General features: G+C 42.9%; 1 protein-coding gene across 1 annotated transcript; it reads right to left on the bottom strand.

Moving 5' to 3' along the window:
* Positions 1-1,943: 1,943 nt before the first annotated feature.
* Positions 1,944-14,968, bottom strand: LOC103066236 (uncharacterized). The gene is made up of 3 exons (XM_007437180.3): positions 14,837-14,968; positions 10,828-11,706; positions 1,944-2,682 (listed from the first exon to the last, which is right to left on the bottom strand). The coding sequence occupies exons 2-3, from the start codon at positions 11,703-11,705 to the stop codon at positions 2,541-2,543; spliced, it is 1,020 nt and encodes a 339-aa protein (XP_007437242.1). The 5' UTR covers position 11,706; positions 14,837-14,968; the 3' UTR covers positions 1,944-2,540.
* Between the last annotated feature and the right edge of the window lie 1,271 nt (positions 14,969-16,239).

Genomic DNA, 16,239 nt, shown 5'->3' with positions numbered 1-16,239 from the left:
AGTGCAACCCCATCCAGGACCAAAGATGGTAAATCCCCAGATACAGAAGATCCCAAAACACAAATCCACTCAGTCTTACCAGGGTTTAGTTGAAGCCTGTTGTTCCCCATCCAGACCTTCACAGCCTCCAGGCACCAAGAAAGGACATCAACAGTATCACTTAACTCACCGGGGCAGAGATATACAACTGGGTGTCATCAGCATACTCATGATACCTCACCCCATGGTGACGGATGATCTGTCAGGCCTAGCCCAAGGAACTCCAAGAGACCATGCCAATTCAGTCCAGCTATGTTTATTAGCTACAACCTCTAGCAAGAATCTTCCCAGACTGAAACCCCCGTTCCCAAAGTCCTCCAGCCACAACAGTGTGAATTCCTCAGGGAGGTGCCAGTCTCATCCTCTTGTTCCTCCCACACGGTTCTGGCGAGCTAAGAAAATGTTTATCTCCCTGAGCTCGGCCTTCATAATTCCATTCCATCACATGATCTCACCCAGTGGCTTCATGTAGATGTTAAACAGGAGCAAAGAAAGTACCAAACCCTGCGGTTCCCCACACAGAGGGGGCCAAGAGTGGGACTTCTCACTCCCAACCAACCATGACTGGAACCAGCTTTGGAGAAAGGAAGAGAACCAGCACAACATTGTGCCGCCCACTCCCAACCCCCAAAGCCGCTCCAGAAGGATACCATAATCAATGGTATTGAAAGCCGCCAAGAGGTCAAGTAGAGCAAAGATGGATGCACTGCTCCCATCCCACTCCCACCAGAGGTCTTCCAAAAGTGCGACCAATGCCATTTCCATCCTATATCCGGGCCTGAATCCTGACTGAAAGGGGTCCAGATAAGTTATTCCTAAGATTCAACCAAATGTGTCCTCTTGTAATTTAAAACCCTTATTCTGTGTTTTGCACATTGAAACAATAGCAAACAGGATTTGGTATTCTTCTTCACAAACTCAACTAATGCTATGTCTTCTTCAGTCTTCTATTCTCAAGATTAAATGCTTCATTTTATGATCTGCTGTAGAATCTTTCCAGGTACTGATGTCAAACTGACGGTTTGTGTTTCTCTGCTTTTTTCTTCCCTTTTTGAAGACATTTTCTGTTTTCCAGTTGCCTGGCAATTCCAGGATTTCTCAAAGAAAACCCTTTAAGTATTCTCTGATACAATTTATCTGGCTTGGAGATTAAACTCATTCAAAGTTTAAATGTACTGTAACCCCTTTTATCAATCACAAGCTTCACTCCTGCTCCTCGCAATGGCCAAGTGGACCACATACAGTATGCTCTTGTTGGAGAAGACTAATCCAAAATAGGACTTGAATAGCTCTGCCTTTTCTTTACTTGTTGGCAAGCTGATTCTTTGGGGCTCTTTTAATTCTGAAGATATTTGTGCTGCCCACAACATCCTTAGCCAACCTTGACCAACTGTGAGCTTCAACTGTTGCGGTCAAGTGAGATAACCCACGCCTAGCCTTTCCTGTTGACGTGGGATCAGTGTAAGGTAAAGCAAGTGGAAAAATTTGCCATGCGGTACTCATACCACTGAAATCTGTAGGCCAGCTCTTTCTTTCAGTGAAGATCTAGCCCATTCCCAAAAATAAATTCTTGCTCCCTCTGCTTTTACAATTGAGTATTCTGCAGCATTAGGGTTGGAGAAGTTAAGTCAGTTCTTTCTGGACTGAGAAACGTTGGACCTTGCAGCAGCAGGTAAGTTTTAATAATATACACTTACCTGACAGGAAGCCCAATTAACCACAGAGGGATTTATCTTCGCATAAGCAATACATGTACAGATAAGAATAGACAGTCAAGTCTATAATGCAGCCATTATCTTTTATTCTGACTCTGCCCTAAAAGGAGAGCAACACTGCCCCCTGCAGTGGAGGGGGAGCCAAGATGTCACTGCAGATGAAGAAAGAAATTACCCCTCCTTGGCACATGTTGGAGTTGGAAAAAATATGTACTGTATCACCAAATACATTTAATGCATTCGTTAGGATAAAATTAATTCTAGGAAAGGGGTGGCAGTAGATTAGCAGGCACTGTAAGTCCTCCATTCTGATAACATGAGAGGAGAAAGTCGGTCAGCAGTTTTCCCGAGTGTTTCCCCCTCCCCTTATTCTACTGCTCCTTGTGAAAGTGAAATATCACCACAAAATGACCATTTATTCATTTATTGTATCAGTTTATATAGTCACCCGCCTCACAATCATGACTCTGGGTGGCAGACATAGGTAATTCAAACCAACAAAACAAAACTCATGAATAACAACATAAACAACAGTGCCTGGATCATAACATAATGGAGCCCGAGGACAATCCACTCAACCACATTACCATAGTCATGCCAGAGGAAGCTGGGCTCACCCAACCTATAGGTCCCATCCAGGTCTTCAATGATTTATGAACTGCCAGCAGACCTGGGGCCAAATGAATTGGGGGTATGGTGTTCCAAAGAGCGGCCACTGCAATAGAGGAGGCCCAGGAGATGTTCTGGGACATCTTTGGTCATAGCAGTGTTGATGGAGCCAAGATGTCACTGGTCTGGAATAATGTAGATATCGTCTGCTGGTTCCGGCATAGGTTTCCCGCTATAGTTGTAATATACTTCCTGAGCATTGGCATAGATTGGCTGATGACCTTCAGAAGCATGTATATTCTCACCTTTCGATGGAGACCTGAGGACGAAAAATCCCCCAAACACAAGAGATCATTATCATGTCGCCTATGGCAATGTTTTTCAACCTTGGCAGGTTTCAGATGGGTGGAATTCTGGGAGTTGAAGTCCACCCATCTGAAAGTTGCCAAGGTTGAGAACCCTGCTCTATGGAATCACTTCAATCTTCCCACCAGTTTCAATCTATACCCGAATCGTTTACATTATTGTTTTAAAATGCTTATTTTATTTTTGGGGACCCATGTGGGAGATTTTAAGGGAGCTGTTGTAGTAGCAAATTTATTTACCATGCACCTGTAGCTAAGCATGGGATAGACATAGGATAAAAAGGCAATTAATATTAAAAAATAATACAAAGTACTGTAAAATCACAGTATGAAATAAGGAACCTCTCGAACAGCATTTCTCAGCCTTGGCAACTTTAAGATGTATAGACTTCAACTCCCAGAATTCCCCAGCCTGCAATTTGAAAAACATTGCTCCTAGACCAAAAGACTCATGATACAGAGAAATCAACTTCTCTACATTCAAATTAGTAAATAATGTAAAAAAATTAATGGCTTCATGGACACCCGTGAAAAAGGAGCTCTCTGTGAAGCCCTTAACATTTAAAATTAATTTGAATGAGCTGTTCAGGAAGATTCTGCTGAGGTTGCCACCTATCAACCATCCAACTGATTTTCTCTTCCTTCTCTGACAAGTATCAGAAAACATTTTTAATATATATAGTATGTGATAATATATATAGATTGAGAGGTTTTTTTGTGATGGATTCTTCCCATAAGGCTTGGAGGATACATATTCCAACTTATCTCATCCTTTAAGCTCCTGGAAGGACTGATTGTTTTCAAAATTGTCCCCTTTCCCCTCCTAATGACCAGAAATATATTTTTATCCCAATTTGGAACTTGCCATTTGCAATTCAGTGTGGAAAGATGCTTCACCCCCCAACCCCCAAAGGTGGAAGGACAACATATGTTCATCAAGAACTATGACGTTTGTAAAAAGCCTCATACTTCTTTATGTGTTTAAAGAAATATGTGTATATGTGGATTTCTTTAATCTGTGTTTGCTGCTATTTGAATAAGTGCTTCAGGTTTTGCAACAGTGCTAAACTACCTGTCTGATTTCAGCTGAAAACATTTTATCTATCTATCTATCTATCTATCTATCTATCTATCTATCTATCTATCTATCTATCTATCTATCTATCTATCACATTTATATAGCCGCCCATCTCACACAAAGCAACTCTGGGCAGCTCTGGAAAACATGTCAAACGCTTTCACTGTGGAGGTAGGTGCCGTGAGTAAATTCTCTTTCGAAAACGGTCTGTTTTTAAGTCAAGTTGGTGACATTTAGGACAGTGACAAAATATAAGAAGAGCCCTGCTGGGTCAGATTAAAAAATAAAAAAAACCAGTCTCGTCTAATATCTTGACTCCAACAATGTACTGTCAGAAGAAGACTACTCCTATACATGGAAGCTGCATGACTAATAGTTGTTCACAGCACACCCTAATTAATAAGAATTCTACCAAATCATATTGAGGTCCACCATATTTTAATATTCTGACTGCAACAGAGGCCGGCCTGATGCTGTTCCATAGGAAGGGCATGAAAATGATGCAATTCCTTTCCCTGTTGTTTGATGCAGCATCTTGTATTCAGAAACAGCTTCACATCACTATTATGGCTAACGTTTTCCTTCTCTAAAATCACCTCGATTCCCATTCCACCTGTGTCTGGGAATGGTGGGGAATCTACTTTCAGTGTGAATGTCTGCAAGCCCATTTCAGCCGAGACTTAACCTCAAGTAACTTTGCTTCAGACAGAAATGAAACGACCACAAAGGAGCGGTGGACATTTTTAATAAAATGCCATCTTTCTGGTTAAAGATAGCTCTTCTCATTCTCCTTTCCCAGCCTCTCTCAGTCTCCAGATGCATTAGGACTGCAATAGTCATCCAACATATGGGGTGGTGGGGAGCAGATAGAGGAAGCTGGCCCAAATTATTCAGTCAGCAGAACTGCAGCCTGAGAAACTATTTTAAGCGCAACTGAAGAAAAAAATTTCTGCCCAGGAAGAAGTTACTTCTAAGGCGGCGTTGGGTTACACTGGGCACTTTCGCCATTCCTTTTCCTGGCTGTTACTCAAAGCAGAGAAAAAGAAAGAGGGCGGGGGAAAGAGAGAGGGGGGGGGAGAGAGAGAGAATGAGAGAGAGAGAGAGAGATTGCCCAACAGGAAATTACTTGAGAGAAAGGGGCTGAGAAACGCATGACCTGTGGGTGCTGGGACAGTTCAGTGTCTCTAAAAAAACACTTTCTAAAGTGAATTTTTGCAACAGGTATCTCTAACTGTAATGGGCTGTGAGAAGAACCTTGGGAGGCAGGAGGAAGAGCCACAACCAGGGCAACAGTCAGACAAGAGGCCTCTCAGCCCACAGAAGGGAAAGGGGCGTGGGAAGCATCTCAGAAGGAACTCCTCTAGTTTTCTTGAAAGTAAAAGTGAAGGAGGAGAGAAATGCTTTCACACTGGGAAGGTTCTGTTACTGTAACCTTACAATAAAGGTAGTGTTACTACTGATGGTTTCCTGTCTGGACTATTTTGAAGGGCTGATACTAAGTCACCAAACCTTGCTTTGGTAATCTAGAGAAGAGGAATGAGGTGTAAGTTGATGAAGAATGGGAACATGGGACTCTGACCTGCTTTGTCATGACCACCAGGGAAGGATTAAAACTCTTCCTGTTTTACAGTGCGATGCAATTTTTCAAGGGTTTTTCCCCTGCAAAAAAAGGCTACCTTATTCTCAGGGAACATAGCAACTTAGTTTGAATTTGTCTTGACTATTTCTGAGTTGACTTGACTGTTGGAAGTTGCGGAAGGTGTTTCTGTTGACGCTGTAGTTTCCTCTCATGCACATTTCCCTCTCTCTGAAGCTCCCTGGCTGTCTACACCTCCCAATTTTGAGTAGCCTCAAAGGAGGGGGTCCCTCCCCATGTTGTTACTTGATCTTTAATGGAAACCCTGGAGAAACTGTTGTGCAGTGAACAGGGAGGACAATCACACAGACCAATTAAAAAGATACTACAACCTTGAGTATCTTAATGGAAATTCTTTTTTTCTCTTTCTCTCTCTCTGTCTTAGGAAATGTTGAAAGCAAATTCTCTTTCATCAAACTGAGAATGAGAACTGGTAGAAAAAGGGTGGATAACTTTTATGTAGAGCACAACTTCCAAGAGGGTTCCTTCCAGATGGATGTCTTGTTTTGACATCACACAGCTACCCTGCTTAGAACTTCCACTGATCCTTACAACCCAAATGTGCCCAAGGGTGTGTGCGTGTATATAAAGTCAAGATGGCGGTCACAACTGTCCAACCAAAGCCCCAACCTTTTGAATGTGCATTGGGACCACCATCTTAATTTGACCTCTCTATCCCAGAAATTCTCAAACTTTGCAGTGCTATGAGCTCCTAAAATGATACATGAATTTGTGCAACCCTGCCATGTAGACAACTAATGATTTCATTGGGATTTGGGTGTGGCCAGAAATAAATACACCCCTCTGTGGGTCTTTGGGATGTACTGTAATTAACATTATTTATTATCTATACCATTTACTTTAATAATTGCATTTTAATCTATGTATCACCAGAGATCTCAAATTTGAGGCACTGTAGTAGCCCATCACAAGCTTGTGCAAGTTAAATAGAATGAGTTTTGGCAATACAGCTGTTTTGCCTAGGCACCCGGATCAGATATTTAAAAAAAAATTGCAGCTCCCATCTAAATTGCTTGGGGAAAGTCACACGCCACAGTTTAAGAAGAACCCTGCTCTGTCTAACTGTCCATCTATGTACAGACAGCCTTCTTAGGGGCTGTGTGTTTATCTAATATTATACATATTTTTTGATATTATGATACTTAAACTTTTATCGAAAAAAATGCAAAGCCATCTAAAAGGCAGAAGCAGCCAAGAAGGGGTGCACAGCCAGGTCCTTTCCAGCCCCCTCTCTACATCTTTGCCCCCATTCCAAGACTGTATGAGTGACTTTTCCCTTCTCTCCTGGAATTTCACTCCTTTGTTGACTAGAGGAAAATGGTGCTTTCATTACTGCTGCTCTTCAGCTGAAGCCATGAATTTCTATAATCTTTAGTAGGAGGGGAGATCCTGTGGCCAGCCAGGTGTTGCTGAACTACAATTCCCAGCAACCCTAGTAAGACTGAGGTAAATTGGGAGCTGTATTCAGCAATAGGTTGGCTGGGTTCATACAACATACTACATTAGGCTCAAATGGGGTGGTTGGTAGTTTGCGGTTCTACAAACTGAACGATCTAAACATAGTCCTATCATGTTGTGTGAACCAACCCATCACGTTCAGCCGTAATATGACATACTTGTTTGGGGATAGCATGCTATGGGGTTGCAGTATTGTGGTGAATGAATCCAACTTGAGGATTTAATGTGTTGTGTAAAACAGATTTCTCTTTCAGTTCCTCCAACCCTAAGCTAGCTATTCTACCATCTGTACTTTTATTGGGCTCTTCAGTTTCATTTCCGTTTTTAATTTGGTTGACCCCACAGGAAAAAAAGAAACCTAGTGAAGGAAGGTCATGTCCTGTTCTAAAACAAGGCATGCTTAAATGTCTCTTTTGCCTTGATGTGTCTCTTAACTCAGTTAAACTAATTCAGGTTATTTTTCATGGCAATTTGGAGATTTGGGGAAACTGACCAATCCCTCAATAGGAAGAGAAGGAGACCCTTGGATTATGGAAGCCAGTTAGATGTGGCTGCTGGCCAAAGGGAGACAACCTGCTATCCTTCAAATATTTTGGATTATAATTCCCACAATCCCCTGCCCCAGGACAATCTAGCTGGAGTTGATGGGGATTCCCACCCAAAATTGCCTATCCCTGGTCCTGGTCATGTGAACTGGATAATCTAGATCAGTGTTTCTCAACCTCAACAGCATACTGGCTGGGGAATTCTGGGAGAGGAAGTCCGCACATCTTAAAATTGATGAGGTTGAGAAACACTGGTCTAGATTATGCCGGTTTATAAATTTCGTCAAGACTCTTAACTTTGCTCTTAACCTTGAAATGCAGAGTTGAAGGAGTGCTGAATGACTAGGAGTTTAGAAGGCAAAAACTCTACAGATCCTGCAATATGGCAATATGGGTATTTTGCTGCAGCAAATCGTTGGGGAGGAAATGGGATTTGCCAAGAACGATCCTCCTTCCGGAAAAAAAAAAAATTAAGAAACCCAGCAAATTTATTGCAATCTTGGGCTTTTTGAAAAACAGAGACTTCCTGCTCAGTCACACAGGCGTTCCGGGAAGCCCAAGAAATAACCCTCTACTTACGCTGCATTCAAAGAGCTCAGTTCTGCCTGCTGCAAGAACATCAACCTTTAAGCAATTTTTGTTGTCCATCTTGATAAGGTTAGCAAGTAAATGCAACATGGTGAATTTTTAAACAGATGTTTTAACTAAACCAAAAGCAGACAGTTAAAATCGAGAAGGTCTACTCTGGATGATGAATTTTTATGGAATGCTACAGGATTGGATTACTTAATCATGGAAAGCATTATTAACTGAGAATTATAAATTAATGAATAAATGGATGTTACCATTCCTTGAAATTCAAGGAAAGGGTTAATGACATTCTCATGCTAGAAATTGCCTCCCTTTTTAAAATGTCTAAGTCTGTACAGAGCACTGGAAAATGTAGTTTTCTGCAGTGTTTCAGTTCTTCGGGTTATTCGTACATCTTCTCTCCTTTTTCATGCTTTGATAGAACAGTGCAAAAAAGGCAAGCTTGTCATCTCACATTAAGATTGCACTAAATCCTTTAGTGCAATATTTTACCAGCATTCATGCATCAATAAGATGCAAAATACACACAAAAATTGATGATGCAGTTATATGTATCATCAAATTAGGATTGCTTTTTGGTAGTGTTTTATCTATGTACCCATGGGGAATATTAGGAAAAAGGAATTGCAAATTCACTGAAAATACGAAGCAAACTACAGTATGCCCAATCTATTTCTGAAATAAAAATTCCAACTTCCCTTCTTTAAACAGGAATTCAGAAAGGGGAAAGTCCAGCTAAAGAAATACTTCAATCGCTGTGATCTGAGCCTTGACGGAAAGTCATTTAAAATAGCAAAGCAAAACACAGCTTTTATTCCTAATGCTGTTTTCAGGGACCTTTTTCAGATTTTTCAGAGTCAGAATTATGTTTACATACACAGAAAAAGATGAAGAATCAACAGAAAGCAATTTGTAATCTGAACTGTGTCTCAGGAAAGGCTACTCGGTATCAGAGTTTCGGGCCTTCGTTCATAGGTCACAACGCCCAATTCAAGCAACTGTTGCGTATGACCCAGAATTGTAGAGACCCTACAGATTCTATGACTGAAAGGGCTCCACTCCTGGTCACTCATAAAATTGCCACTGAGGAGCAAAAGAGAAGTCCAGCTCCAGTCCTCTGACCGGGCAGGGAACCGGTGCTGCTTTCAACCAACTCTTTCCTTATTTTAAAAGTTTTAACGCTCTGGGAGCAGCTGACTGGACAAATATGCAGTTACAGAGGCGCCCTTTCACATCTTTTGTACAACTGGAGTGAGCATCTGCTGTGCAAACGAAGCTGTGCTTTCGACTCGGAGGAAGGGGTCACTAGGGGTATTTTGGGTCCCTGTTTTGCATTTGTTTGGGGGAGATGGGTTAATTTAAAGCAGGGTTTTTCAACCTTGGCAACTTTAAGCTAGCTGGGGAATTCTGGGAGTTGAGGTCCACACATCTTAAAGTTGCCAAGGTTGAAAAACACTGCTTTAAAGTCCTGTAGGCTTAATAAACTTATTTTGCACCTTAAAATGTAGACAATTGCCCTGTTTAAACTGAGTACCCAATGCCTTTGGGAGATGAAACATCCCCATTTCCACCCTCCTAAAAGAAGGCCTGCTGTTTCAGGACCTAGCACATAGGAGCAGAAAGAGCAGCTGAAAAGTACTCTTCGGTGGCCCCCAGACAGTTCCAGAATTGGGTGGATGAAGAATTTGGGAGCTTCATTCATTTGGCGGGAGGGGCATTGGGGATCCTGGAGAGTTTTTATGGGCAAAGTCATAGAATCATAGAATGTAAGGATTGGGTGGGATCTTGGAGATCATCTAATCCAGCCCTCTCCATAGTGCAGGAATTCACAACCACAGCATCCTGGACCAATGTATTTGTTCTGCAAAGGTATATGGCCTCCCATCTTAATCAACTACCTCTGGGCAGCTAACAAGCATAAAATAAAAGCATACATATAAAAACAGGGAAAAGAGTTAAATGAACAATAAAGGCGCCAGGTAAAACTAATCACCTTCTCAACCATGCAGAGCAAAACAGAGCCTGAACTGAACTTACTCCCTGGCCCAGAAGCCAGAGGGAAGAGCCAGGTTTCTAAGACCTTCTGAAAGGCCTGACCCTCTGTTTAAATGCCTCCATCAAGGCAGGGACCCCCATTTACCCCTACTGAAAGCTCTTACGACAAAGACCATTTTTCCCAAATAACCAGCTGATATCTCTGAACTATTCTGCCCCCACTTCTCCTTGATGTCCTGCAGATACTGGAAGACAGCTATTGTGTCTCCTTGCAGTGTTGTTTATCCAGGATAAACTTCTTCAACTCTTACCAATAGAAGCGAATATGAATATGAAAATGTTACCTAGCTGGGTAACGAAACGTTTGGAAGAAAACAACCAAGCTCAGAGAACCCCAAGGACTCCACATTATTCCACTGTCCCAACCATTTTTCACGTGTTTTCCTTCCCATCCCCTTATCAGCTTAGTTGCAGTCCTCTGGACATGCCCCTGTTTGTCAGCATTCTTCCTAAAATTTAGTGCCAAACCTGGACACAATATTCTAGGTGCAGTCTGACCAACCCAGAATAGAGAAGTACCATTAAATACCTTGCAGTTGCTTAAGGCACCCATTTCGCTCTTTAAAACTCTTAAAACCTGGTCCCAAATGGGCCATGATGACCCCACCCTGTTTGGAGGGCATCCTTTTGCAAGCACCAGGCAAAGCTCTGAGACTTTGAGTTTGACCCCGACCTAACGTGCATTCCCAGAAAATGATGCCTCTCAATAGCTCACCTTTTTGCTGTTGTCTGCTTTCGGCTCTGGTGGCTGCCTTGCCCACTTCTCATTTTGCCCCCTTTGCCCTTGGATTCGTTGTTGTAGATGTTCTCATAGTCCTTGTGGAATTCCATGTCCTGAAATGTGTTCTCTGGCGGGGACAAGTGGCTGATGTACCTTGGTTGTCCGGAAGTGCCTTCAGATGTGTTGGAAGGCCGCTTTTCCTCATTGATTGAGGCCCTTTTCTTCCTCCGGATTACGAAGTAAACCAGGATGGCCAGTAAGAGCAGAACCAAGATAGGCACCACAATGGCAGGATAGAGCACAACACCCATGCCACGGCAGCTGCTGGTGTAGTAGTCAGTTACATTAACCAGCTTTTTAGAAGAGAAACACTGGCATTTGATGCCACTGTCTGAGCAGTTGTGGCAATATTGCAAAATGCGACCAGCCACATTGCAGTAGCAGTCCACACTGAGCTTCTCCAGGCAGTGATTAAAGTCCTCAATGAATCCAGGGGAAAGTTGGTTGTTCTCCAGACTCAGAAGCTTCAGGTTGGGTGTTTTGGCAAACAAGTGGGAAGGAAGGAGCTTCAGTTTATTATTGTGAAGGAACAGTGATTTCAGATTTGCTGCAGACTTCAGGAATCCTGGTGGCAGGCTTTGGATTTTATTATTGGACAGGTCCAACTCTTCCACTTTTTCCCCCACACTGAAATTGACATTGGTGAGATTAAACTGGCCACTGATATTCAGGCAGCGTACTCTGGGTTGCAGCGACTGCAAATCTGGTGCACCAGAGGGTCCAGTGAGGTTGTACAGGTCGGTCAGAGGACATTTAGCATCCATAAGACTTCCAAGCAGCAAAAACAGCAGAGTGACGAACAGCCCCCACATGCTACATAAAAGCAAACTGAGTTGACATATGTGGCAAATGGGTGAATCTATCAGTTCTGCTCTGTCCTAACTCCTGCGTTTTACAAATATGCTACAGTAATTTTTCCCTGTTTCTCTTTACACAGTTCTCGTAAACCTGAGGGTCTTTTACCAAAGTCAGTTCCCAGATATGTTTTTATTTTGCTCAGCATCTTGAAACGTATGTGTTTTAGTTTTGCGATTTTGCCAAGTTTTTGCAGATTCCTGCCCCCCCCCCTAATTTCCCAATACAATGCCTTTTCAGGATATATGCATTTCCCCTCAATTTTTTAAAAAGAGTGCTGCAACATTCAGAAATGTATACATTTGGAATGATATCTGAATTTCCGTTCATACCTCGGTTTAAAAATGAAAAAAAAAAAAGATGAATTTGCAGCTAAACGCTTCCTAAATTTCTGTCCATCCCCAACAATAACATGGCAAAAAGGCTAGATCATTCTGCGTCATCTTTCTGATTTGGCATGGACAAGCAGGAGACCCCTGCTCAGTTTTTAATGTTCCATTTGATTGCTAGGATTCTTACAAAGATTAGGTTGACCCCACAAGGGATCCTGTAACTGTGTTCACATGACACAATCGGCTGCAAAGTGGAACGACCTTTTCTGAGGGCCTCCAGGTTGCTGCAATCGTGGCTGAAACCCTCCTTTCCTTGCATTTTTTTTTCATGTGGGGAAAAATGAAGTGGACAGCACTATCATAGGCAGAGGATGGAGAGCAGGGAGCCCCCACCCTTTGTGGCCATTTCTTGACAGAGATGCAAACTCAGAGCTATTGTGCCACATCTGTAGGCTTTGGAGAGGCAGTGCGGAACATTCATGATTAAAGAAAAGGGAATATTATATACCAGGCAGTGGCTAGTAAAGATTGTCCAACTGAATGAGCCCAAAGGTCCATTAAATACAGCTTCCTGCCGGGGTCAGTCACATGAATGGTATCCAGAGGTAGATTGCCTGGGAACTGTGGACCCTCACGACTGTGTCACGTGAGGGTCCACACAACTAACAAGGTCAAAAGAAGATCGAGATTAATCCATTAAGCCCAGCCCCCAGCTTCCAACAAAGACTAGTCAGATGCCTTCAGGAGGCCCAAAATAAGGCAGGAATGGAAAGTAGATGGTTCTTGAATACAGAAGCTCCATTTTGCTATTAATGTCAAGAAAGAGAGCCAGTTGGGTCTAGTGGTGAAGGCACCGGGCTAGAAAGCAGGAGACGGTGAGTTCTAGTCCCGCCTTAGGCATGAAAGCCAGCTGGGTGACTTTGGGCCAGTCCCTCGCTCTCAGCCCAACTCACCTCACAGGGTTGTTGTGGTGGGGAAAATAGAAGGAGGAAGGAGTATTAGGTATGTTCACCACCTTGAATTATTTATAAAAATAAGAAAGGTGGGATAAAAAAATCTTTTAAAAAAACAGACACCCCCCCCCCGCCCCAAGAAATACTAGAACTCTGAAATGAAATTTGTGCCCTCTTGATTCCTGGCAATTGCCTGGACTAGTCCCTGCAGTTTTCTTGGCAAGGTTTTTTTGGAAGTGGTTTGCCACTGCTTGCTTCCTAGGGCTGAGAGAGAGGGACCAGCCCAAGGTCACCCAGCTGGCTTTGCATCTAAGCCAGGACTAGACCTCATGGTCTCCTGGTTCCTAGCCTGGTGCCTTTAACCACTACACCAACTGAGTCTCTTACTAGAACTCTACTTTATTAATCCAGACCATAATAATATATTCTTGAAGGCCTGGCAGTGTTTCCGCCTCCCTCCATCTTAGACCAAAGAGAATCAAGGCTGGGCAAACTGGAGTTTGTTTCTCACACTTTCCTGTATTCCCAGGCTAAGTTCATGTTTCACTAACAGGGCTGTATATTTCCTTCAAAGCCATCTCTGTACTCCTGTACAATCATGTCCAAAAGACATACACTGGTCTCTGCTTCACTATGAGCCATCTAGCCTCACTTTGAATAATGAACAACTTGCAAATTAACATTGTGTTCACAGATCTTGTGTTCAGAAACAGAATGGAAAGGGTTAGTTGTGTATACTGATCAAGGGGTTGGACCACAGAGATCCAGGTTCCCACAAAGCCATGAATATCACAGTTGATTCTAGGTCAGTTACTACTTTTCTAACATAACCTACCTCACAAGTTTGTTGAAGGATAATATGTGGGGCGGGGGGGAGAGTAATTAAATAAGTTGCCTGGAATAGTGCTTAATATCTGAACTCAAACCAGGGAGACCCACCTTCAGACCCATCTTCAACCATGGAAACTCTCTGGGTAACCGTAGCCAGCTACTCTCTCTTTCTCTCACCATAGCCTACCTTACAAGATTGTTGTGGAAATAAAATTCAAGCACTTTTTGGGAAAATGGAGTCAAGCAGTAACATCCACAGTGCAGATTGGGTGGTTGAGAGACAATTTATATATATTTTCGATCAACTTTATATCCCACCTTTCCTCTAAAACTCAAGCTGATATCGGCTATTTTTAAAATAATATTTTTATTAAAAGTTTTAACTACAATAATAAAAAATAAATACAAACTAAACAGGAAAAGAAAAAGAGAATAAATGTTGCCAGAAAGAAAAAAGGAAAGAAAAAATAGAAAGAGAAAAGAAAACTAAGAAAGCGACTTCTCATCCTCATAATATAATATAAACAGATTCACTACCTTTGACATAAACAAATATAAAACCCTTCATCCCATAACTCAACTCTTAACTATAGGCAAGTTCAATAAACGACATCTTTTCCTATCCAGGTGTCAGCAAAAAGTCCAAACAGAGCCTGATATTGGTAGTTTTAACCTCACAACAATCCTGCGAATTACAGTAGGTTGAGCGGAGAGATGGTGACTCACCCCAAGTTACCCAGTAAGTTTCCAAGATTGATGGTGGATTTGAATCTGGGTTAACCCAGCGTAACTTTTAAAACTACATCTGTTCTATTGTTTTGCCTTCCCATTTTGTCCTGTTGTGCAGTGAGCTGTACTCCCATCTTGCCCCCAACAATTTATTCCAGCTACTACCGGAGGGAGGCTTTTCAAGACACTAGTCCACAAGATACGTGGAACCTCTGTTACCTCTAGCTACTTCTCACGCCATACCTTGAACTGAGGTCTTCCACAGGCCTTGACAGCTCTGCTCTCTTGCACTGTTGGCATTGCTTGTGAAGAAAAAAGGGAACCTGCAGAAGTTCCCTCTTTCAAAAACCTGGGGAGGGCGGGAGGAAAGAAAACAAAGAGGGAGATGGGGGAGCGGCCCAGTTACTCAACCTCCCAGAGTCAGCACAGAGAGGCAACTGCTGACATCACGGGGCTGAGTTTAGGTTTCAGGGTTTGAACACATCTTTGCAACCAAGTTTCCTAAAATATGAACTGGTCCCTTGGAAGAGAGCAGCTTCAGAACAGAAGCCAGGAAAAACAAGGATGGAACCTTGGGAGATGAGGGTGGGCCCAGGAGGGAGCCAGGGCACACTGAAGTGGGGGCCAGGAGGGAGCCAGGGCACAATGAAGGGGGCCAGGAGGGAGCCAGGGACACTCAAGGGGGGCCAGGAGGAGCCAGGGCACAATGAAGGGGGGCCAGGAGGGAGCCAGGGCACAATGAAGGGGGGCCAGGAGGGAGCCAGGGCACAGAGAGGATGGAACCAACAGTGGATTTAGGGTGTGGAGCCAAGATGTACACTTACCTTTTCCTCAGCAAAATGTAGAAAGGGAAGAACTTGTTTTTCACTCTACTGGATGAGTCAAAAGACTAAACACTCCACTTTCTGATGCTGGAGCCAATGCCTCCAGAAGCCACAAATAAGCACAAATGTGTTTTTTCCCCACCGTTTGTCCTTCAGCAGCTTTTATTGCATCTGCACATGGAACCGTCCATAACTAATACCCATCAGTTGCCTCTATTCATTTGCCTACGCTTTAAAAAGAAACTTCCTGGATCAGAAATAACATTTCCACTCGGCCCAGTATCCTGTTTCCAGCATGGGATAGGCTCATCCTTCTGGAATGTCCTTGAACACCATTTAACTTAATATGGTGCTTCAGGTTAGATTGCTACTGAACACAGAAGTTTCACTAAACTGAGGGTTGAGGTTTTGGTACCTACAGGCATCACTGCAGCCCACCCATCTCCCCAGTTCTGCTGAAAACTGCAGATTTTTACATTTTATTAGCATGTGTGTATGAAGTGGCTGGAAGTGTCTCATACTGAAATACTGTACTGGAAAGGTTACTATTTCTGTGGGTCTGATCTAGAGACTTGGGTTTTCAGCTCTTTCACTGTGGGATCCAAGTATTAATCCCTTATATCTGGGCTGAATTGATTGATCGATTGATTGATCGGTTAAGGATTGGTTAAGGATGGATTGATTGATTTGTTAAGGCCGCTTAACTCTAAGAAGACTCTGGGCTGCCCAACGTCAGGCCCAAACTGTAGGCAGCCTAACACTGATAGAGGTTGGGGGGACTATGTGAATCCCCCTCTCACTGCCCCTTGGAATCTCCTCCCC

Source organism: Python bivittatus, unplaced genomic scaffold, assembly GCF_059951505.1.
Source record: "Python bivittatus isolate LINGU-HERP-01145 unplaced genomic scaffold, Pbiv_v1 ctg000580_np1212, whole genome shotgun sequence".
Lineage (NCBI taxonomy): Eukaryota > Metazoa > Chordata > Lepidosauria > Squamata > Pythonidae > Python > Python bivittatus.
Note: the sequence above shows the minus strand (reverse complement) of the source record. Positions and strands in the feature narration are given on the sequence as shown.

Bases quoted from the DNA above. Each gene is read 5' to 3' on its own strand.
- LOC103066236 (XM_007437180.3), bottom strand. From the start codon at position 11,705: ATGTGGGGGCTGTTCGTCACTCTGCTGTTTTTGCTGCTTGGAAGTCTT. The intron at 2,683-10,827 runs GTGAGCTATTGA...TTTCGTCCTCAG, and splicing joins AAGCAGACAACAGCAAAAAG to GTCTCCATCGAAAGGTGAGA.